Genomic DNA, 24,148 nt, shown 5'->3' with positions numbered 1-24,148 from the left:
TGTGTACAAATGATGAATGCATAATTGCAAAAATGTATAAATTTTTATTAAAAATGGACATGGAAGAAGAACAAGTAAAAGAGTGTATGGTTAAGTGGGCAAAAAATTTTGGTTATAATATACAAATGGATCAATGGGAAAATATGTGGAAAAAAGGTTTGAAATTTACATTATGCTATAATCTTAAAGAAATTTTTTATAAAATGATGTATCGTTGGTATATGACTCCAGAAAAGTTGTCAAAAATGTATAGTAATGTTTCTAATGTATGTTGGAAATGTAAACAACAAGAAGGATCTTTTTATCATATGTGGTGGTTGTGTAAACAGGCAAAATTATTTTGGGCATAGATAGGTAGGATGATGCAAAAAATCTTAAAGATAAATATTCAGTCAAAACCAGAATTTTTTTTATTGGGTTTTATGGATAAACAAAAGGAAAAGAAATATGGAAGAATAATATTATATATGATCACGGCAGCAAGATTACTATATGCACAAAAGTGGAAAATGGAATCGATACCAACAATGGAAGAATGGCTATTGAAATTAATGGACTTAGTTGAGATGGACAAATTGACATGTCTTATTAGAGAAAAAACGACACATACATTTCTTAAGGAATGGAAGCCTCTTTTGGACTTTTTGTTGAAAGAAAAAAATGAAATGATGATAATGGGATTTGACGATTAATTAAGATAGACTTTGGAAAAAAGTGAATTTCGTATGTTCTAGGAGACAGGTTTGATATATATTATATACTTATAGCTGATCTGTAACAAATCGGAAGTCAAGTTTTTCTTTTTATTTTATTTTTTTCTGTTGTATTGTTTTTGTTGTATTTGTATTTGTTTTTATAAAAATTTGAATAATAAAAAAATTATTATAAAAAAAAGAGTCATGGCTTTCCCCAAAGGATCCTGGGAGCTGTAATTTATTAATGGCGCTGAGAGTTGTTAGGAGACCCTTAACAAACTAGAGTTCCCACCAGGATTTTTTGGGGGAAACCGTGACTCTTCAAGTGGTATGCTTTAAATATTTGGTGTGTTTGTGACCAAGATGTGTGTTTAAAACCATTTGTTGATTTTGCTGGGTCAAGGCTTCAGAACAGGCTGTGCTAGAAAAGTTTTTTCTCTCTCTGTTGGGTCGAAGAGGCTACCCAAAGCAGGTTATCTCCTCCCACTTACTCTCCAGGTGGGACTTTTGAAATATCTTGAAGTATCTAACAGGAGAAGGAGGACGTGGCGCCCCCTTTTCTAGTTCCGCACCTGCCTGCTTCTGTCCATTGTCTGGTCTTCATTGACCTTGCAAGACTGGAATAATGATCTCCCTGCTTTCCATAGTGTTACTTATGCCAGAATCATAAAGCGAGCAGCGCTGTACAGGGGAGGTCGAGGCATTGATAATACACAGCCCCTGACTTTCTCCCACAACCAGCTCACTCTCCATAGCCCGAGAGGCAGGGAGGGACATGAAAGTCACTGCCCCCTCCTCTGCAATTGCGGCAACACTTTTCAGCCCAGCACGAGCCAGAGAATCACATTTAGTTACATGCAGCTACCTTGATCTGCATATTGCTTTCACACATCGGACAGATGGCACGTTCTAGTTCGCAAACACCTGGCATTTACATTCTGCCATGGGATGTTGAAATGCAGCTGTGTGTGTGGGTTTTTCCAGCAAGGGTAGATAACTTGGGTTAATTTTCTTTGCAAACGACCTTTGTTGCTTTTCAAATACACATGTGTTTAAGCAAAACATCCTAAAAATACCCCATGAAGTGGAACTAGGTATTTACACAGGCATGGATTTCTGCATATTAACAAGCATAGAATCAAAGAAGTGTGTTTCAAAGTTATTTTCATTTCACTGTGCACCCTGCTGTTTAGAAGAAAATGAAGTTCTGCAAGCAGAAAATAAAATAAACGTCTGTTCCTTCCCCCAGTTCATGAGAGAGATGTCAGGGGCCTGGCAAATGACAGTGGAGCAGAAATTTGGTCTGTTCTCTGCAGAGCGGAAAGAAGCGGATCCATTAGCTGCTTCAGAAGAGAGTCAGCCCAGACCCTGTCCACCAGAGGTCACACCACATTACATCTGGATAGAAGTAAGTAGTCCACATCTGAAGCGGCTAGATTGTTACAGTAGAGATGGAGCAATGTCCTATCCTGGTAATGTAGGTTTAAAGAACAACATGGAGTTGTTTGCAAAAGGGCTTTCAAACAGCCCCAGCACTGTGCTTTGAAGTCCCAGCAATTGGGGCTTCAAAGCATAGCGTCATCTGATGTCATAGTGATCTCAGGGGAATGACAGGTGGGTGGCCCTGCCCACATGTCAAATTTGGCTCTTCAGTGGTGGGGTGATAAAGATCTGGCTTGCTGGCCAGAAAAAGTTCCCTATCCGCTCCATAGAAGATGTGCAAGCAATTCCCCAACCTCTTGTTGCTTCACAGAAACTGGTATTTCGTGACCTGCTGCCTCTGAGCATGGAGGCTGTGCGTTGCCGTGTAAGATGCATTGCAGCGATTAGTAGCCATTGATCGAGTTGCTCTGCATAGGAGTGTCTAATTCCCCTCTGAGTTCATGTCAAGCATCACAACATCTTGTCAAGTGTATACATCTGAAAGAAGCTTGCAAGTCACAGTTTTTCATTCTGTTGATCAACTTACCTAAACGTTTCTCTCCTTCACACAGTTCCTGGTGCAGAGGTTTGAAATTGCAAAGTACTGCAGCTCTGACCAAGTGGAGATCTTCTCCAGTTTACTCCAGCGATCCCTTTCTCTGAACATCGGGGGATCAAAGGGCAGTATGAATCGACATGTGGCAGCTATTGGGCCACGTTACAAGTAAGCAGGTGTCGCACATTTTTACACACGTGTGTGTGCGTAAGAGAGAAAGAGAATGTCAAAAACAGATGGGTCCAACATAAGCTATCATAGCTCATCTTCGATTATATACAAATAAATTATATAAACTAAACTAAAAGATTTTGGAAGTAGCAACTCAGGGAGAGTTAATATCTTTTCATCTCTTTTGAGTCATTCTGCCTTGCACCACTGAAATACAGAACTGACTATCTTTACTCAAGCCGTGGATTTTCTAGATGTTACTTCTAGATGGCTAGGAATAGAAATAGGAAAATGTAACATGGGAAAGGATAAAATCAGTTTATTATAATTTTATCCTTTCCTCCAAGGCTTTTAAGGTAATTTTCAAATCTCTCTCCACCCACCCACCCTTTCATCCTCCCAACAACCCTGTGAGGTAGGATAGGCTGACAGAGAAACCAACCGGCCTAAGGTCATACAGTGAGTGTCATGGCTTGGGGGGGGATTTGAACCTGGATGCCCCCAGTCCTAGTCCTAAACGTTCTAACTACTTCGCCACACTGTGTCTCTTACAGAGGTATAGTGCCCTGCAGATGTGGACTCCACCTCCCATCATCCCTAACCATTAGCAACACTGCCTCAGACTGATGGCAGCTCAAGTCCATGACATCTGGAGGCCATCATGCTGCCCTCCCCACTCTATTACATGTAACTTGAGAGCCAGAGTGGTGTAGTGGTTAAAGTGTTGAACTAGGACCTGGGAGACCAGGGTTTGAAACCCCACTCAGCCGTGAAGCTCACTGGGTGACCTCAGGCCAGTCACTATTCCTTTCAGCCTAACCTACCTCACAGGGTTGTTGTGGGGATTCAGTGAGGAGTGGGAGAACCATGTATGGCACCTTGAGCTCCTTGGAGAAAAAGCGGGATTATAAAGGCAATAAAAAAATAAAATAAAACTACTTCCAAAAGCAAATAAGTATAGGACAAAACCCCAGTTGTGGTTCTGTATCGTGTCTCTTATGCACTGGTTCCCTTCCCACTCCCCACCCTTTTAATTGACGCTCTGAAAACACTGATGGAAATACAGGGTTGACAGAAAACATTCTTTGGCTCTTTATTAAAGGGGCTTCATTCATCTGCAATCCTTTGATATGGAGCCATCTCACAGAGAAAGGTTCAGTCTAACCCTTCATTTGTACCTATACTTGTTCATAGTTGTTTTTAAAACTGTGGGTCCTGATTTCTTCATTGCACTGTAGCGTGAATCAGAAATGGAACCTGTGCTAGAGCTGTGAAGCTTAAATGGGCATGATTTTTCATATAAAAATGGGTTTGATTCTCACTGACTCCCCTTTACCTCTGTGGGTCAGATCTGGAGTAGATTTGAGAGGGAAAGGAGGATTAATATTTCTATGGTTTCCATGTTCTGCTTCTGAGATTTTGGAAGTAGTGACTCAGGGAGAGTTAATATCCTTTCATTCTGCCTACACCACTGAAATATGGAATTGACTAACTTTACCCAAGCAATGGATTTTGATTGCTCTTGAAATAACAGTGTTGCCAAAGGGTAAAGTGTGAAGACATTGCAGGGCTGTCTTCATTTTCAACAAAAACTGCACTGGCTGCCTTGTTGCAACAAAGCATCCTGCATAAAATGTGACAAACCAGGACTAATGGACGGTGTGCACTTGCCCCCATTCAGAGCATGCCACCCATGTGTCGTAACAGGCTTGTGAGCCCTAATCAATAACGACTCGTGTGTGCATCAGCCTGCACAATTTCACTCTTAAGGGGACAAAAAAAGTCTGAAATCAGGAACCCTTTAGCACGTGCAAATAATCCATAGGATCCCTTTTAACGTATTAATTAATTTTGGGGTCGTTTAGGCTGCTAACCCTGGGATTGTCCTTGCTTCATGCTGATGTGGTTCCAAACGCAACGATTCGCAATGTCTTGAGGGAGAAGATTTACTCCACTGCTTTTGATTACTTCAGGTATTACCGCTTTTCTCCCTACTTACCTACACATGAGAAATGTAAAGCGGAAAACCAAGTCCCTCCTTCCACCTCCCCTCTCAGTATGCCAGCACAGTGTTGAGATGTTGCAGTCCTGTATGTTTTAAGCAGCTACCCTGAAAGTATCCAGGAACTAAGAGTTAAGAGGCTGGCAGCTCTGGAGTGCGCTCTTAACAGTCTTCTTTGCACGTAATGATAAGCTGCAGTTTAGCATTGCGTAATGCTGAACTGTGCTTTAGCATTAAGTGAATGAGTCTTGAGTTTATGTGCTCCCTCTTCTCTTCTGGCACAGCCATGTGGAGGAGTTCAGAAGCTTCTATTTCCCTTTTAACCAACTGCATTCTAGCTGTGGTTTATTGAAACGAGCCAACGCCAAACTGTGGTTTGTGATGCTGGCTTGTTTCCCTAAACCAGACATGGGGAACCTGTGGCTGTCCAGAGGTTGTTGGACTCCAACTCCCATCATCCCCAGCCAGCATGGCCAATAGTCAGGGATGATAGAAGGTGCTCTGGCCACAGCTAGAGGGCAACAGGTTCTGCATCCCCCACTAAACCATAGTTAAAATGGACCACAGTTTAGAGTTTGGACAGAATGGTAAACTGCAGTTTATTGAAAATGTGAGTGGCAGCTTCCCATCTTCTCTTCTGTGTCATAGGAGGAGAGAGGATGGGGGAATACCTGAGCTCAAGATTTGTTCATGTAACATTAAACCATAGTTTAGCGTTACACCTGAACCAGAACACTGTCCCTTGCCCAAAGCACCTCCAGCATTGTAATTTGTGCACTATACATTTTAGCGTTGCCCCAAAGTGTCCAACTCAAGCTGAGAAGAGGTTGCGTGAGGATATCATCATACTAATCAAGTTTTGGACTGCAATGTTCTCTGACAAGAAATATTTAACAGCCAGCCAGCTTGTGCCTCCTGGTGAGTCTTAAATGGGAAACCATAAAACCACTTTTTCTTTCCCTTTTTCATTTATTTGGATCAGTGACAGAACACAGAATCATAGAATAGTAGAGCTGGAAGGGGCCTATAAGGCCGGCAAGTGGAGGAATCCAACTTAAAGCATCCTCGACAGGTGGCTGTCCAGCTGCCTCTTGAATGCCTCCAGGGTTAGAGGGCCCACCACCTCCCTAGGGAATTGGTTCCATTGTCTTACCGCTCTAACAGGAAGTTTTTTCTGATGTTCAGCCAAAATGTAGCTTCCTGTAACTTGAGGCCATTATTCCGTGTCCTGCAGTCTGGGATGTTTGAGAAGAGATCCTGGCTCTCCTGTGTGTGATGGCCTTACAAGTTCTTGAAGAGTGCTATTGTATCTCCCCTCAGTCTTCTCTTCTCAAGGCTAAACATGCCCAGTTCTTTCAGTCTGTCCTCATAGGGCGTTGTTTCCAGTCTGCTGATCATCCTCATTGCCCTCCTCTGAACCTGTTCCAGTTTGTCTGCATTCTTGTTAAAGTGCGGTGTCCAGTACTGAAGATGAGGCCTAACCAGTGCCGAATAGAGGGGAACTAGTACTTCACACAATTTGGAAACTGTACTTCTGTAATGCAGACTAAAATAGCATTTACCTTTTTTGCAGCCACATCACACTGTTGGCTGATATTCAGCTTGTGATCAGCAACAATCCCAAGATCCTTCTTGTATGTAGTATCGCTGAGCCAAGTATCCCCCATCTTACAACTGTGCATTTGGTTTCTTTTTCCTAGGGGTAGAATTTTGCACTTACTCCTGTTAAATTTAATTCTGTTGTTTTCAGCCCAATGCTCCAGCCTATCAAGATCACTTTGAATTTTATTTCTGTGTTCCAGGTTATTCGCTATCCCTCACAATTTTGTATCATCTACAAATTTCATAAGCATTCCCTACACCTCGTCATCCAAGTCATTAATAAAAGTGTTGAAGAGCACTGGGCCCAGGACTGAGCCCTGTGGTACCCTGCTTGTTACCTCCCCCCCAGTGTGAGAAGGAACCATTGATAAGCACTCTTTGAGTACGACTCTATAGCCAACTGTGGATCCACCTGATAGTTGTTGCATCCAGCCCACATTTAGCTAGCTTGCTGATCAGAATACCATGGGGCCCTTTGTCAAGAGTTTTGCTGAAGTCAAGGTATATTATGTCCACAGCTTTCCCACAGTCTACCAAGGAGGTTATCTGATCATTTTCTTTTCATCGTAGATAATCAGGACACACGGAGCAACCTGGACATCACTGTTGGGTCTCGGCAGCAAGCCACCCAGGGATGGATAAACACATACCCTTTGTCCAGTGGCATGTCAACCATCTCCAAAAAATCAGGTCTGTCTCACATGAAACTGCCTTATCCCGAGTACTAGTAATATTTTCTTAAATTTATTTTGTATACTGCGTCCCTTTCAAGGAGATCAAGCTGGCATATGTGATTTCACCACCCACCCGTTTTGGCCTCACAACCTTGTGAGTTAGGTTAGGTTAGTGTCTCACTCAAGGTCACCCAGTGAATTTTCATAGCTAAAAGAGGATGGAAGCAGGATCCCTCCAATCTTGCTTTGACCCCATAGCTATGGTCTACTAAAGCTGTGTGTCCACCATGCAGAGTTAGTACAGTGACGTTGCTATATGGATGATTTAAACAGCATGCAGCTGCAGTTATACACAGTAGGAACCTACTTTATACTGAGTCAGGCCCTCTCCATGTAGCTCAGTGTCGTCTGCAGCGGCTCTCCAGGGCCTCAGGCAGGAGTCTGTGATGGTCCACTTCTGCATGAACGTAGCTAAGGGCAGCCTCGTGGTGAAATCAGTTGCCCACTCAGTTGTTGTTAAGGGATGGTTTTCATGGACTTAGTTCATCAGTAGAAACTGCTCTTACGACAAGATACAAAAAGGGACTGAGGAGGCTCGCTGTATTCTTTTTAAGGGATGTCCAAGAAGACCAATCGAGGCACCCAGCTTCACAAGTACTACATGAAAAGGAGGACGTTGCTGCTCTCATTGCTGGTAGGACTGCCTTTTCTTCTGGAACAGCATAGGGTTGGCTCGGACTTCTTGCAAGCTTTTGTTAGCCCTGACACAGATAAGCGAGACTTGTGTTTGGGAAGCGAAGGGAGACGCAGGAAGCCATTTTGCATCAGGCTGCCGTTTCCTTTTCTATCTATCTAAAAGCATTTTAGACCCCTTAATAGTTTTGATCAGCCCAAACCTGTTTCCCTCTCCTTTTTTTAAAATTATTGTTATTTCTTTCCTTTGAAGGCTACTGAGATTGAACGCCTCATTACATGGTACAACCCCCTCTCATCCCCGGAGTTGGAGCTGGATCAGACTGGAGAGAACAGCGTTTCAAACTGGAGGTCAAAGTACATCAGTCTGAGTGAGAAGCAATGGAAAGATAATGTGAATCTGGCGTGGAGTATTTCTCCTCACCTGGCTGTCCAGCTTCCCACCAGGTGAGTCCTGTTTTTTTAGGCAGAGATGGGACTTCATCCCATGGCTGATTTCCATCCCTATCACTGCTTTTCAGGGGAATCACCTCGCGACTTCTATCTCGCTCATCCATTTCAAAGGTATTGTGTGCTTCGATTCCCTTATCGAATATGTCCAACAGGAAATCAGCTGCAGGGGCTGATGCATCTCTCCCCGAGCAAATCTGGAGCAACGGGATTTTGATCAAATGGATTTAGGCCAGCCTTTGCCAACCAGGTGCCCTCCAGATCTTTTAGACTACAATTCCCATCAGCCCCAGCAAGCACACAGCCATGCAGCAACATCTTCCTGTTTGTGGTACCCCAAGTTCTTGAAGATTTGGTTTTGCTCAAAACGCTTGTGGCGACAGGTAGGGAGAAGTGACTGTGTAATGTTCACCGTGTTCCGGTAATACATTCCAACTGCTGATTGCTCCTAGGTTTAAAAACACAGAAGCCATTGGAATGGAAGTGACCCGTCTGGTCCGCTTGGACCCAGGAGCAGTTAGCGATGTGCCTGAAGCCATAAAGGTAAGTGCCTGTGTGTGTTCTCGTGGTGTCTGTAATCGGCTGGGAACTACTAATGAGCACAGTGAAAAACCAGCTCGTTGCTCTGAAGATGCTGCCTGGTAGCATTAGGCCAAAAGTGATCAGGCATAGGGTTGCCAGGTTCAGGCCCTGAGACTGATCCTGTATCTTTGGGAGAAGAGAAAGTCAGGCAAGTGCAGGTGTTCTTGCAACTCTGTAATGGGGAAAACCATAAGGTGGAATTTTCCCTTCCCCCTGCACAACTTTTAAAGATACAGAAGACCTTTTGGTTGCCAGGCCCAGCCTCCAAAGGTCTTCTGTATCTTTAAAAGTTGTGCAAGGGGTAGGGAGAGTTCCACCTTGTGGTTTTTCCTGTTACAGTGTTGCAAGAACACCTGCACTTGGCTGACTTTCTCTTCTCCTAAAGATACTGGATCAGCCTCAGGCCATGGACCTGGCAACCCTAATCAGGCATCATTGTCCTGTATGCTATAGAATAACCTAGCCTCCCATGGAACTCAAGGCAGCGTAGCTTGGGAGTAGTCTCCCATTGACCAGATCGAGATCTTCTTATCTTCACCAAGTTTGCTGCATCATGTCCCTTCAGACTATGGCAGGGATCCTCAACCTTTTTGGGCCCATTGGCACATTTGAAAAGCTTGAGGATGTGCTGTGGGCACCACCAGAATGCGGCTGTCATGGTGGTTCTACGCCATGTAAAAATCAAATTCCTGCCCCACTTTTTATGTGAACAGGGCAAGGCACAGGAGCGGCTGTTAATGGTTATCCCACCATGACTTGTTTGGCCCTGAGATTTTTTTTAAAGCTCGCAAGGGTAAGTTTCTGGTTCTTGTAATTGTGAAGCTTAAACTTGCTTTGAGACAGTCAGCAGGAAGGTGCAGCATTCTTAAATCGTACTTCTGTGCAATGTGTCCTTCCTCATTTTGGCCAGTTACTTGGCTGTCTCCCGTTATGAGAAGCATGCTGTGGGGTAATTCTCTTTGTGTTTCTCCTTTCTGATTTCAGTACCTTGTCACATGGCACACAATAGATGCAGACGCTCCTGAACTCAGCCACATCCTCTGCTGGACGCCAACAGACCCCCCGACTGGCCTTTCGTATTTTTCCAGCATGTACCCACCTCATCCTTTGACAGCTCAGTATGGAGTTAAAGTCCTCCGTTCTTTCCCTCCAGTAAGAAACCAGTTTGTTTGCCAGAAAGTTCTAAGAAGGTGTTTGTGCAAAATTAGATCCTGGACATACCTAGCTATACATACAATATTTTTGTAAGCCATCGTGTTGTCACACACACTATATGGGGGCATGGTGTGGCATGACAGCGGGATGTGGCGGATGTGAGGCGAGGGCTTCAGGAATCAAGGATGACTGGCGAGTGGGATGGGTGGCTGTGGGGCAATCGAGATGGGCGGGTGTGGCATGGGTGAGGTGGGCCGGTGTGCGGCCTAGGTGCACTGCACGGTGGCAGTTTTTATCCAGGGTGTCGTGGGGCAGTGGAACAGGTCAGGCCAGCAAGTTGGCAAGGGGAGTGGAGGTGCCTGAGTGGGTTGGCGAGCGGAGGGTTGGCAATCAGAGCAAGCTCGGGCACAGAGTCCCCCTCGTGTATATATGTGTGTATATGGATGGAGGGAAGGACAGACGGACATTTACCAGTGCAAAGAAGTCAGAAAGGAACTGTTTCAATGGATATATTTATGTTAGGCTGCAATTCTGACCTCATTTACCTGGGAATAAGACTCATTGAACTCAGTTGGGCTTACTTCTGAGCAGACATGGTTGTTATTTAGTTACTTATTAAATTTATATCCTGCTGTTCTTTCTGAAGGGCAGCAAGCATATCAACAAAACAATTTAACAAGAAAAAGAAAAGCATTCTAAAACACAGTTACAGTTAGGATTGTACTGTAAGTTATAGAAGCTATACATTTTTAATGGCTCACCTAGTGTGTAGCAACTCCTTGCAGCCATTGTTCAGGGTTTTTTGAAATGATTCAGTAACGGTCCTGTTTACATGTCATGGTAAGCCATAAACCATGGTTTACCATGCACAAACTAATTGTGTTGGCTTCCCTCATGGTATGGAGAAACAAAAAGCATGAACCTTGACAGTATTATGTCCAAACCAGGGTTATGGCCTGTTTGGCTCCAGCAAACCATAATTTATTTCATTTTGTTTGTTTATTTAGGGATTTCTATACCGTCCTTTACGAAAAGGTTGCAGGGTAACTGGCAAATGAAAGATATCATAAATGTGTGATAGAAAATGCTAAGGCTGCAATCCAATACATGTCCACTCAAAGTAAGGTCCATTGGGTTCAGTGGGACTTACTCTTAGGTTAGTGCCTGCAGGAAGAGGAGAACATCGCCGCCCAGGGAAGGAGAGCTGCTGCTGCTGTTGGATCACCACCTCCACCACCCTTCCCTGTGGGACTTCTGCCTGGCAGACGTGCATCTTGCAGGACCAGGCCCCAGGTACCCAGCCAGCTGTGACTGATTTCCACCACCTGTCCCTCTTTGGAGGGATACATAAGCCGGCTGGCTGAGGTGGCCTGGGTTTTTTGTGTGTGCTGGTTTTGGGTCATCCTTTTTTTTTTTTTTTTAATTTAACGTTTTAATGTATTGTTTTTATCTTGTACGTCACCCAGAGTGGCTGGACAACCAGCCAGATGGGCGACTAATAAAGTTAATAAATAAATAAATAAATAGTGTGCATTGGATTGCAGTCCAAAACAATTAGAATAGCAAACTAAAATAATAACAATATTAGCATATATAATGATAAGCCCAGATTTGTTCTTGGTTTACCAGTCATGGTTTGAGCAAAACAAGCCATAATCCCTGGTCCGGACATAATCAGAACATTTTATTTAAAAAGTGCATGGCTTTTGGTAGCATCGTGTTGGGGTTTGGAGAATTTGTCAGAATGAGCACTGCGTTTATACAAGAGGTGGATGTGTTTTAAGGTAGCATTTCTTAAAGGAGTGAGACAGTGGATAGACATCAGTAATATTCCAAGTGCTGTGAATATTAGTAATGGAGAAATCTACTCTTAAAGCCAGAACTAGGTTAAATATTTGTGCTTTCAAGAGAAATTTATTTTCCTTTCCCTAACTCGGGAAAAAAACCCTAACTCTCTTTCTTTTCACTCTCTCCCCCTTTTCCTACTCCCACCTCCCAGGATGCCATTTTATTTTACATTCCACAGATTGTTCAGGCACTTAGATACGATAAGGTAAGGACACATGAGTACTGTGCAAGCCGTGTTTATTTATTTATGTTAAGGATTGTATATGCATGTATACATATACCCTTCAGGACAAAGCCCTTCCAAGGCAGCTTGCAAACTATGGTTAAAACAGTGTAAAAGTATAAAATGCACACCTAAAATCCTAGTTCCAAACTAAAAACAGCAGCAGTCTAAGAATTCAGCAAGCAACACCTCAGTAAAAGTCAGAATGAAACATATTTTTAAGGTCCTTTTAAAAAAGTGACGTGGATGAGATCATGTGTACCTCTTTCAGGAGAGAGTTCCAAACATGTGAGGCCACACTGAAAAGGTCCTGTGTCTCGTGCCTGCTAGTCTGATGGACCTTTACTAATCTTTAAAAGCTGTGGCTGATGAAAAGATTTTAAACTGGCATGTGAACCTCCTCTGCCTCAACACCAGGCAAGGAGCCCTGGAATGTGCATTCCAAAGCTGAGGTGCCACCACTGGCAAGGCTCTGTTGCCATTTGCTGCCCACATAACGTCTGAAAGTACAAGAAGCGCCTTTGATTATTAGGACTGCACTCCCCAGTCTGGTACCCTCTGAATGATATCCGACTGAAACTCATCACTGACCATTGGCCATGCTGGTTGGGGCTAATGGGGTTGTTATATATATATATATATATATACACACACACACACACACACACCTCTTTTGGAGAGCCAGTGTGGTGTAGTGGTTAAGGTGTTGGACTACGACCTGGGAGACCAGGGTTCGAATCCCCACGTAGCCATGAAGCTCACTGGGTGACCTTGGGCCAGTCACTGTCTCTCAGCCTCATGAAAACCCTATTCATAGGGTCGCCATAAGTCGGAATCGACTTGAAGGCAGTACATACCTCTTTATGCCAGAATAGACTTGTAACAGTTGACAAGCATAAAAAAGTAGTACAACCGCTAACATGTAAACATCCATAACTAAAATATGCAATAAAACGATAGGATTAAAACAGTAATTGTAGCCCAACAACATCTGGAAGACTGGAATAGGAACTTGTGAACAGGCAGTCCACTATGCGCGTTCACATTTCAGTCCTCACGTGCGACCTCTTGGGAGAATTCTCTGGATAACTGGATATATGTACCTTCTCAGATGGGCTATGTGAGGGAGTACATCCTGTGGGCAGCTTCCAAATCCCAGCTACTGGCTCACCAGTTCATTTGGAACATGAAAACCAACATCTACTTGGACGAAGAAGGGCATCAGAAAGACCGTGAGTGCTTTTTCCTTTGGAATGTTGCCTCCCAACAGGGATGGGGTGCTTGAGGGCCTCCAGAGGTGCTTGGATCACAACTTGCATCACCTGAACGGCTGGAACTGGAGCCTAACCACTCCTGCAGAGCCTCAGGCTCCCCATATCTGCCCTAGAAGATCCTCGGATTGTGAAGTTCGCAGTGCTGCCATTTTCAGCCCTCAACCAGAATTTCCATTTACCAAATGGCATTTAAAAAAAAAAAATCCTGCTTGCTGATGAGCTTGTTGCTGTTGACTGTTTACAGTGTTCTGACTCGGCCAGTTACCATTCAATGTCACACCGTTTTGTTAGTGATAAGACTTTCCCTGCTCAGTGGAGGATGGACACGATCCATCCAATCCAGTTGTCTGATTGTGGGCAGTTGTGGCCATGATCCAGCCAAGCAAGCTGTTTTCAATGAGGAAGTCATGGAATCATGGAATAGTAGAGTTGGAAGGGGCCTGTAAGGCCATTGAGTCCAACCCCCTGCTCAAGGCAGGAATCCAACTGAAAGCATCCCTGACGAGGGGCTGTCCAGCTGCCTCCTGAGTGCCTCCAGTGTTGGAGAGCCCACCACCTCCCTAGGAAATTGGTCCCATTGTCATACTGCTCTAGCAGTCAGGAAGTTTTTCCTGATGTTCAGCTGAAATCTGGCTTCCTATAACGTGAGCCTTTCCCATTAAATTAAATAGGATTTGAGAGAGTGATGAACGTTCGGCTCACTGTTTTTACCTTTTGAAAAAACACATTTCTTGTGGAAAGGTTTTGAAGAATGGACCAGTGAGTGTCTCATGCTCCTTCCTTTGCTTGGTTCTTCATGCAGCTGACATTGGAGAACTGCTGGAGCAGCTGGTTGAGGAAATAACCGGGTCTTTATCTGGACCGGCAAAGGAATTCTATCAACGTGAATTTGATTTCTTCAATAAAATCACCAATGTTTCAGCTGTCATCAAGTAAGTTTTAGAGACTCAGGGAGACTGCATTGACCGTTAGCAATCATGATCGCTCTGCTGAGGGGCTGGATCTGTTTTTTGGATTATAATTTTTCTCTGTGCTTAAAATATTATTGGTGAAACTGCAAGGTAAATCAAGCCTTCTCTTGAGGCTTATGACTATATAATGTGTTTTGGCATGAATGTGTCAATATTATAATGTATTTACATGTTGTGTTTTTGACTATGATGTAGATTGTTTGGATGTTACAAACAACTAACAAGTCTAATAATAATAATATAATAAACCATCGAGTTGTGTTAGAGGCCCAGTTTACGCATAATGCTGAACCATGGTTAGCACTACATGGATGTTCCTTGAAAGGGTGATCAAAGCCTCTGGTTCTCATGCTCCCCTTCCCCTCTCTTTCTCCGATGTGGCTGGGAGGAGGACTTCTGCCAAGCTTAGTTTCATTTTTAAAGAACAACTGTTTAGCATTACGTTCAACCCAGAGATCCTGGTTTAAAACAAACGATGGTCAGTTTCATAAGTCAACTTCAAACTGCGGGTTAAGCTGATGAATCTGTACATGACTGTAAAATGTATTTTCCATACATTGCAGTCTGATGCTCTCTCTCAAGATGTTAGCAAGCTCTAGTGATAATATGGCAGCAATAGTAATTCATTTTTTTTTTAATGGAAAACCTTTTGTATTCCAAAATAACATAAGCAACTTAAACACATTTAAACAGTATGGCTGTATATAGCAATGCATTATAATATCAGATTCCAGGTGCAGGTGAGGAGAAGGACTTCTATATTGCATTTCACTGGCATGCAGGGCATCTTAGGGACTATCCTTAAAATTAGCATCTCCCAACTCCAGACTGCTGTTAGAATATATTAATTCATTTTTGAAACTGGCCAGAGGGTGGCAAACAGCTTAACACATCAATATGGCAAACAAGATACCAAAGAGTACAGCTTGCTCATTTGGAAGACAAAACATAACTGAGGAAACATAACTTAGCTGCCATTGATTGATGGGTTTTTAAAGCCCAAATTTTGCAGACTGGATGCATGAGTGTTGGTCCCTCACACAAAAGACGGCTTCTTTATAAACATTATTCTCTTCTTCAAAAAAGACTGTATTTGCAGTAATATATGAAGAAGGATGATGGTGTAACTGAAAAAATTATGGGCAATTATAAAGCTAGTTATACAGATTGCACTGTGATCTCTAGAGTAAATATTTGCATTTAAGATTGGCCTGCCCAGTATGTTTAACTTGGGCCATTGATTCCCGTGGATTGTGTTCTTGTGGCTTGGCTGCTTAAGCAGGCAGAAGAGCTCTTTATCTTAATTCTCTAATCAGCATCTTGGCCAAGTGTACAATTTTTAACTTGATCACGCGGCTGGAAGTCTCCTGCACCTTGAAAGTTGACTCTTTAAGCACAAAAAAATCTGCCCTTTACTGCTGGCTGTTGATGAGAATCTTTCTCTCATTTTGCAATGAAATGCCTTTTAAAAGTCAAAACACTTTGCTGTCTTTACAGACTTAAACTTGTCTTTAGGTGACAAAAAATATTGGTCCAGTTTCATCTGTTTGGTATTTGGTAACAGCCGCATCATCATCATAATCTTTGTCCAAATTCCTGGGTCGTTTAGATATTCTCGCTGGTATGCAGCTGTTCCCCTCTTTGAGTAATACCACCTCGATACACATCCACTCTTCCCCACTGGGGCTTGCACGATGGCTTCCAGCCCAGGGCTGAGAACCTCAGGACAAGTGTCCTTGCTTTCTCACCCTTTGGCTCGCACCAGAGGCTTGCGCTTCCTGCCAAGCTGTAGGCTGAAATACCTGTGGGGTGGGATGCAGGAGACAAAGACTCAGAGGCTCGGTCAGTCCAAACCACACTCCCATTGCTTGAGTGGTGGATTTCATCATTCAGGTCCAAACGTTGTTGTAGTTAGTTAGTTAGTTTTAGTTAGTTAGTTATAGTTAGTTTTAGTTAGTTAGTTTTAGTTAGTTAGTTATAGTTAGTTAGTTATAGTTAGTTAGTTATAGTTAGTTAGTTAGTTTTAGTTAGTTAGTTAGTTAGTTAGTATATTTGTATGCCGCTTTTCATCACCAGATGAACTCAAAGTGGCTTCCATAACAAGAACAAAACAATATAATAAAAACAATTCAGAACATAATAATAATAAAAAACTACAACAGTATCAATACATATCACAACAAAATATCACAAAACAAGCTTGAAATCTCAAATCAATCTAGTCAGAGAGAGAGAGAGAGAGAAATATACAGTAAAGTCCCATCATTGGGACTCATGAAACATGAAAGACTCTTCTTCTTTTTTTCCTCAATAGGCCTTACCCTAAAGGTGATGAAAGAAAAAAGGCTTGTTTGATTGCTTTGTCAGAGATTAAAGTGCAGCCTGGTAAGAAGATGAACAATTATTAGCCTTTTGTGTGTGTGTGTGTGTGTGTGTGAATACATACAAAACTTTTTACTTACATCTCCCACACACACACCACCTCTCCTCTTTTTTCTTTAATTGGTTGTTTTAAACTATAACTAATGTACAACTATTTGTATCCCATCTCTCCATCCCAAGGATTCTGAAGGCAGTGTGGGCCAAACTTTCTCAGAATCTTGCCTTTGGTCTGTGTTAGGAGAGGAGGGAGAGATGGGAAGCAGGACCGTTCCGTCGGCTCTGCTGGGAGACCAGCCAAATTGGGCTCCTTCCTCCCTCAACTGTCACTTCGCAGCAGACTTAGAACTTTAAAGCAGGGCCCACTCCTCATGCCCTGCAGCAAACCTAGCTCCATCGGGCGCCTCCTCTCCCCAAGCAGTTTTCATTCTTGCAGGTCATTATAAAAAATGCTGCATAACGTTAAGGAATTGGCGCCTGAGTTTGCTTGCTTTCCTCTTCCCTCCTCATCTCTTTTTCCTTTTGTGTTTAAGACACACAAGCTACAGAAGCCTGCTGGTGGAGACTGTTTTGTTTTTATTTATCTTATGTGAGCCACCTTTGGAGCTTTTTCAGCCGAAGAGCGGGGTAAAAAATAGTTTAGTAAATAACATCAGGAACACACACACATATTACTCCATCTTTATTCCTCTTCCACATGTCAGTCAATGGAGCAGCACTGCTCAATGCTTGCTAGCTATTAGCGAGAAAAAGCAATCATTTTTCCTAGTAATTATCCCGCTTGCATCCCTGTCCAGAGGAATTAAATGTAATTCTGCAAAAGAACTTGGGTTTCTTCCAAATGCCTGCAGGCTACAATCTGTATGTGACAGCTACATTATCTCAGACACTAATTCTGATGGACTGATGTGCAGAATGATAAGAGGAATGCTTCCTTGGGCTTTTTTTGACACTTCATTATCAGCTTGGCAACGTCACTTGTTTTATGAAGGAATTCTCTCCCTCTCGGACAGGTTGTTATCTGCCTAGCAATCCTGAAGCAATTGTTCTGGACATCGACTACAAATCAGGAACTCCCATGCAAAGGTACGGTGGTCTTGTTTCTTTCTCAGCTCAGTTTCCTTTTGGTAATAAATATTTGGCTTCTCCCACCCTTCTAAACCCTGGATGGGGAGCACCTGCGGCCCTCCGGATGTTGTCAGGACTATAGCTTCCATCATCCCAAGCCGCCAGCATGGCCGGTGGTCAGGTGACGGAAACTGCAGCCCAACAACATCTGGAGGGCCACCGAAGTTCCCCACTCCTGTTCCAAGATCATTATTCACTGGCTACTTTTTGTACTCTCGTTGTACTTTCAGTGCTGCCAAAGCGCCTTACTTGGCTAAGTTTAAGGTGAAGCGGTGTGGGGTCAGTGAACTTGAAAAAGAAGGTCAGTATGCAGTAGCTTCTTGATAGTCTTGTTATTTGACGCAATTTGCGCTGGAATTTCCTAGGGTGATTTCCCCCCACCCATCACCTTTGGTGTTTATTTATTTATTTAATTATCTAATTTGTATCCCGCCCTTCCTCCCAGCAGGAGCCCAGGGTGGCAAACAAAGCGCTAAAAACACTTTAAAACATCATAAAAACAGATCTTAAAAGACATTAAAACAAAACAGTGTTAAAAACATTTAAAAAAACAACTTTAAAAAAGGGTTAAAAGCATTATTAAAAAACTTATTAAGCAATTCTAACACAGACGCAGACTGTGAAATGTGGTGATCTTTATTTTCCCCTGAAGTATAATTTACGTGGGTATATTCCATCTGCTTTTTTTTTTAATAATGAGATTGACTGTCTTAGAGTGCTTTTGTGTTTATAACGTAGCTGTGGTTATTCAGTAAAACCCACCTGTTCCATGAAGCCTTTTGCATAGTCCCTTAGGCCACATTCACACCATACATTTATTCCACTGTTATTCCATTTTAAACAGTCATGGCTTCCCCCAAAGGAGCCTGAGATGTGTAGTTTGTGAAGGGTGCTGAGAGTTGTAAGGAGAGCCCCCTTCCCCCTCACAGAGCTACAATTTCCAGAGTGGTTTTATAATCAACCCCTCTTCCCAGGGAACTCTGGGAATTGTAGCTTTGTGAGGGGAATAGGGGTCTCCTAACAACTCTCAGCACCCTTCACAAACTACACTTCCCAGGAAAAACCTGCAGATTTCCACTTCTTCACCATTGCTTGGACTCCTGAAGGCATTGGAGTGCTAGCATACCTCCCCAACAAATGTGTTGACCCGGATTTTGTTTTATTTTATCTGGATTTCGCTCTGTTTCTAGGTCTGCGCTGTCGTTCAGACTCCATAGACGAAAGTGGGGAAGATGGGATGGAGAGCAAGAAGATCTGCTGGCAGGCAGCCATCTTTAAAGTGGGCGATGACTGCAGGCAGGTGAGCAGGCTGCCAGGCCTTCTTAGCAATGACCAATTGATATCAGGCAGTAAGAATCACGCATAATTTTTCAGCTTTTTCTTGAGAGGGAAAAACTCAGGGTGTCTGCTGCCCCCGCTGAATATGCTGCCACTCCCAGTTGCTGTCACTCAGATTGGATTTTTAAAAAGTGTTCATTCTGTCAGTGCTGGCAACTCCTTTAATTTGGGACTTAAAGTTGAACTGCGTGCTATGCTGAAATTAAGTGGGCACCCTCCAGCCAGTTTAGTGCTGGAGTTACAAAAATCCCCTGCCCTCTTTGACCACATCTGGTTAATTTGCTGGATCTGATTTAGAGCTTCCTCTTAAAACATGTTTCATTTGTGGCCTAACAGGACATGCTGGCCTTGCAGATCATTGACCTCTTCAAGAACATATTTCAGCTGGTGGGTCTGGACCTGTATGTGTTTCCCTACCGAGTAGTGGCCACAGCCCCGGGGGTGAGTATTTGCTGACTCTGTTCACATGGGAAGTCAGGATTTAGTACCCCTGGAAGAAATGCCTCTCCCCCGCTCCCTTTTAATCCCATACGTCTCTAACGCCATGGGTGTGTGTTTTTATCTCACAGACATACATTCTGAACCTTCTTCTCTTGTGGCTGCCGTGCCATCCTATATATGGTGGCTACACACGCACAAACCACTGGGTGGGACCTTCTGAAGCAGGCGTGTGCTGAACTACAACTCCCATCTGCCCCAGGAAGCATGGTCAATGGCCAAGGATGGTGGGAGTTGTAGTTCAGCAACATGCGGAGGTCCAGAGGTTCCCCACACCTGCAGTAAAGCTTTCAAGACGAAAGAAGCTCCCGCCTTACGTTGCCTTGTATTGTATTGCATTTCTGCTTGATGTGCAGCACCTTACACTTATTTAGGGACTTTGTTTTTGTAAAATGATGGTGTCTTTCTGCATGGCTGCCACACTAAAGTCCCGGAAAAGCGCCTTCCTACTTGTTTCTCCTCTGAGCATCACCAGAGCAAAGAGTTCTGTGTGAGCTTTCTCCATTGACCTCTTCATGATGGGGCGTCTCTCTCTCTCTCATTCCCCCTTTCAGTCCTCTATGTCTTCAGTTAAAAAAGGGTCTGGGACCAGGGTCAGTGGCTGCTGGTCACGATGGCTAGTGTCCAGAGCAATGGATGTGAGACACACACACACACACACAGCATTGTCGCAGTTCAAGCACATATTACAGCCCGTCAAATGCACTCGAGGAGGGTGTAGCCTGGGGAGAGTTGCAAGGGCCAAACGGAGAGGCTTGGAGAGCCCCATTTGGCCTGCAGGCCTGAGGTTCTGACCTCCCAGCTCTCATCTCCTGGGGACGCTGGATGTCAGGCATTTTTCAGTCGTCTTCTCAGCCATTCTTGCCGCCACTAATGCTCCTGCTTGTAGCAGATGGTATTAATGACCTCCAGCCTTCAATGGCTTTGGCTGTTGGAGACCGTTGCAGGAGAGGAGTTATGTATATAAAGTCCTCTCCCCGGTCCTTGCCCCAGTGTTGTGGCCTTGCCGGGTCTACAGCAGGTCTCTGCGGAAGAGGGCGTTTCTAGCATGTTACCAGTTCATTGACCAAAGCAAGACATATTTCTTAGAGTTGTTGTTGTTGTTAATAATAATAGATTTATATCCCGTCCTTCCTCCCAGTAGAAGCCCAGGTCAGCAAACGAAACACTAAAACCACTCTAAAAAATCTTACAAACTTTAAAATATATCAAAAAACACATCTTTAACAACATTAAAACATCCTTTAAAACAAAAAAAAGACATTAAAACATCCTTTAAAAAGCAGTTCCAACACAGACGCAGACTGGGATACAGTCTCATGCAACTCAATCAGCGTGCATAGGATCAGACAAGCGCAGGCCAATCCATTAGGGCAAAAGGGGCACTGCCCCACCAACCTCAGTTTGCCCTCCATCTGCCCTCAGCCAGCCTCCATCTGCCTGCTTTCTTGCTTACAAGCAGACCAGGGAGCGCCCCTGCCTGGCAGCCTACTCCTCCTCTTCCTTACGTCTCATTGTTGTCCCTTGTAGAACTCAGTGGGGAGGAGGATGGGGACAGAACTAGAATTAGTTGGCTCTGCCTCTCATTAACGCCACCTACTGTGGGGCTCCTTACCTTCCGCTCCATTGGTTCCAGTGGGCACCAACCACCACTGGATCAGATTGGAAATATCTCTTTGGATCCCATACGTTCTGCATAGCAGTCATCAGCAGCTAACGTGGAGAGTGCTGGTTTGTTAGTTGGATTCATTCATTTCCCTCCTTTTTTTCTCTCATAGTGCGGCGTCATCGAATGCATTCCTGATTGCACATCCCGTGACCAACTGGGCAGGCAGACAGACTTCGGGATGTACGACTACTTTACAAGGCAGTATGGAGACGAATCCACTCTGGCTTTCCAAAAGGTATTCTGCCAGATGCCCAGGCAGACTTTTCCCTGGAGTCACACTTTGACAACACTCCCCCACCCCAGCCCCCAATATTTTACTCTTACTGGCTGTACTGTTATTTCTGAAGCCAATAATTTTGTGAAAGAATCTTGCAGAAAATAACTTTATAGGAATTACTGAGTTGTGTTTGACTTTTGCAGAATTGGAGAAGGCCTTTAATTTTAAACCTCAAACATCTTAAAAACAGACTTTAAAATATATTAAAACAAAACGTCTTTTTTAAAAGCTTTAAAAACATCTTTAAAAGCAGTTCCAACACAGACACAGATAAGTTCTCTACTTAAAAGGCTTGTTGAATGAGGACTTTCTTCAGTAGGTGCCCAAAAGATAACAGACATGGCGCTTGGCTAATATTTAAGGGGAGGGAATTCCAAAGGGTAGCTGCCACTGCATTGAAGGTCCACTTCCTATGTTGTGAGGAACGGACCTCCTGATAAGATGGTATCTGCAGGAGGCCCTCACGTGCAGGGTGTAGTGATTGACTGGGTCTACATAAGGGGTGAGACGATTTTTCAGGTATCCTGGTCCCAAGTTGTATAGGGCTTTGTACACCAAAACCAGAACCTTGAACTTTTGTTTATAATGTTTTTATAATAATAATAATAATAATAATAATAATAATAAATTTAATTTCTGTGTCGCCTATCTGGCCAATGGCCACTCTAGGCGACGTACAAAATCGTTAAAACACAATATGATAAAATACAGTAATACAATATAAAAACAGTATAAAAACAATACAGCTGGAACAACAATATTAAAACAGGGCAGGAGGCATTTCAATCATAGCAATTAACCCTCCCCGGAGATCCAAAGGCCTGTTGAAAGAGCCAGGTCTTTAAGGCTTTCCGAAATGCATTTAGGGAAGAGGCGTGCCGGAGATGTTGTGGGAGGTTTTGTTTGCAAGCGGGTTAATCGCTTCTGGTTGACCAGTCAACTGAACTGAACCATGGGCATTATGTCCCTTCCCTGGGGAAGAAGAAAGAAACAAGTTGGTGCCCCCCAATATCCAAAGGAGAGGGCAGGTAACCCACCAGTCTTGGCTGCCACAGAAAATGAAGCAGGTATCCATTTTCAGTTCAAGATGTTCAGTTTTCTTCCCTCCTCTTCCTATTTTCTTTATTTTCTCGGTGACTGTCTGATATTTGTATTGTTTTCCTTTCTTTTAATCTAACACTGCTGCCACCGTCTCGCCCATGCAGGCTCGCTACAACTTCATCCGCAGCATGGCGGCTTACAGCCTCCTGTTGTTCCTGCTCCAGATTAAAGACAGGCATAATGGCAACATCATGCTGGACAAACAAGGGCATCTCATTCATATTGGTTAGTTCATTCCTTCTTTGTGTTTTCTATCTGCTGTCTCACTTGTTCCATGTCGGGCGGGGTTACCTTTTGCCCTCCTTGGTAAACTAGACCTCCCATCATCCCTGGCCGTTAGCCGTGCGTGCTGAGGCTGATGGAAGGTGCTGTTCAGCAACATCTGGAGGGCCAAAGGTTTCCCCAAACCTGCTCTATAGCAACATTTTCCTTCCAGGGGATCGCCATTCTTCCACATGCCCATTGGGGGTACTTGTCACACCTTGGGAAGCACTATCCCATGGCTACAACTAGAGATATGAAGGCCCGGGAAAAAACTGGAAAAATTCAGAAAAAAATGTTTTTTTTCCCGGTTTTTTCTGAAGCCTTTTTTGTTTTTTTTCTGAAAAATTGAAAAAAATGAAGAAAGATGGATTATGGAATGTTTTATTTTAGTAAGATGAATAAAATGTTTCATTGAATCTTGGTGTCCCCCCCCCCTTTTTCTCAGTTCTTTTTATGGGAATGGGTGCTTTATGTCTGCTTGACACTGGGGAGGGCTAGCGGAGACATAAATAATTTTCTTTGTTATTAATGTTGATGGTTTCTTCTGGTTTTTTTAAATTGTTTTTTGCCTGCTCCTAATAAACTGGCAAAACGAAAGAGGCTCCTTACAGTTCAGGATCTTGTAGATCCATTTGTTACCAAAAAAAGTAAAAATTTTAAAAAGTAAATTCAATTTTTGTTTGAATAAAATGTACTTTTAATATTCCAAATGTGATAATTTTATGCCAGACCAACTTGTACATAATTACATTTGATGTTCCTGAAGTCACAAAGTGACTTTCAATCTGTAAAAACTGCTAATATTGCTTTTTTTCCTTTTTTTTTTGAAAATTTCTGTTTTTTTCTGGGGGGGAAATGGGAAAAAACGGTTTTCTTCCATGGCCTCAAAATTTCTAGAAATGTTACATCTTTAGCTACAACCAGAGGGAATATTTGTGCTTTGCTTATAATCACATAGTGCTGAGACTACAGGCCCATTGGCTTCAGAAGGTGTTGGGGTGGTTTGATTTGGTTAAAATTGGGAGGAATGGGGTGGGTTTCATTAAGCATCCCTTTACTATTCCCCTACAATTTGAGCATTGCAATCACAAAATCTTCCAACGCAGAGAGTTTACTTCAATGACAAATGGCATGGTGTACAGGTTAGAGCATCAGACATGGATTAGGGAGACCTGG

General features: G+C 43.3%; 1 protein-coding gene across 2 annotated transcripts in view; it reads left to right on the top strand.

Annotated features, from left to right (window-relative positions):
* The window catches only part of PI4KA (phosphatidylinositol 4-kinase alpha), a 105,446-nt gene that overhangs the window by 76,825 nt on the left and 4,473 nt on the right, over positions 1 to 24,148 (top strand). For both annotated transcript variants that reach the window (XM_061602491.1, XM_061602490.1), the window contains exons 33-51: positions 1,945 to 2,103; positions 2,690 to 2,841; positions 4,710 to 4,817; positions 5,637 to 5,764; positions 7,019 to 7,138; positions 7,737 to 7,816; positions 8,069 to 8,262; positions 8,718 to 8,808; positions 9,832 to 9,999; positions 12,002 to 12,055; positions 13,185 to 13,305; positions 14,150 to 14,279; positions 16,633 to 16,703; positions 17,711 to 17,783; positions 18,056 to 18,126; positions 19,016 to 19,125; positions 19,500 to 19,604; positions 21,440 to 21,565; positions 22,813 to 22,933. In XM_061602491.1, coding sequence (XP_061458475.1) covers positions 1,945 to 2,103; positions 2,690 to 2,841; positions 4,710 to 4,817; positions 5,637 to 5,764; positions 7,019 to 7,138; positions 7,737 to 7,816; positions 8,069 to 8,262; positions 8,718 to 8,808; positions 9,832 to 9,999; positions 12,002 to 12,055; positions 13,185 to 13,305; positions 14,150 to 14,279; positions 16,633 to 16,703; positions 17,711 to 17,783; positions 18,056 to 18,126; positions 19,016 to 19,125; positions 19,500 to 19,604; positions 21,440 to 21,565; positions 22,813 to 22,933 — 2,182 coding nt within the window. The remainder of the gene's footprint in view (positions 1 to 1,944; positions 2,104 to 2,689; positions 2,842 to 4,709; positions 4,818 to 5,636; positions 5,765 to 7,018; positions 7,139 to 7,736; positions 7,817 to 8,068; positions 8,263 to 8,717; positions 8,809 to 9,831; positions 10,000 to 12,001; positions 12,056 to 13,184; positions 13,306 to 14,149; positions 14,280 to 16,632; positions 16,704 to 17,710; positions 17,784 to 18,055; positions 18,127 to 19,015; positions 19,126 to 19,499; positions 19,605 to 21,439; positions 21,566 to 22,812; positions 22,934 to 24,148) is intronic.

The sequence above is a fragment of the Rhineura floridana genome, chromosome 19 (genome assembly GCF_030035675.1).
Source record: "Rhineura floridana isolate rRhiFlo1 chromosome 19, rRhiFlo1.hap2, whole genome shotgun sequence".
NCBI lineage: Eukaryota > Metazoa > Chordata > Lepidosauria > Squamata > Rhineuridae > Rhineura > Rhineura floridana.
Note: the sequence above shows the minus strand (reverse complement) of the source record. Positions and strands in the feature narration are given on the sequence as shown.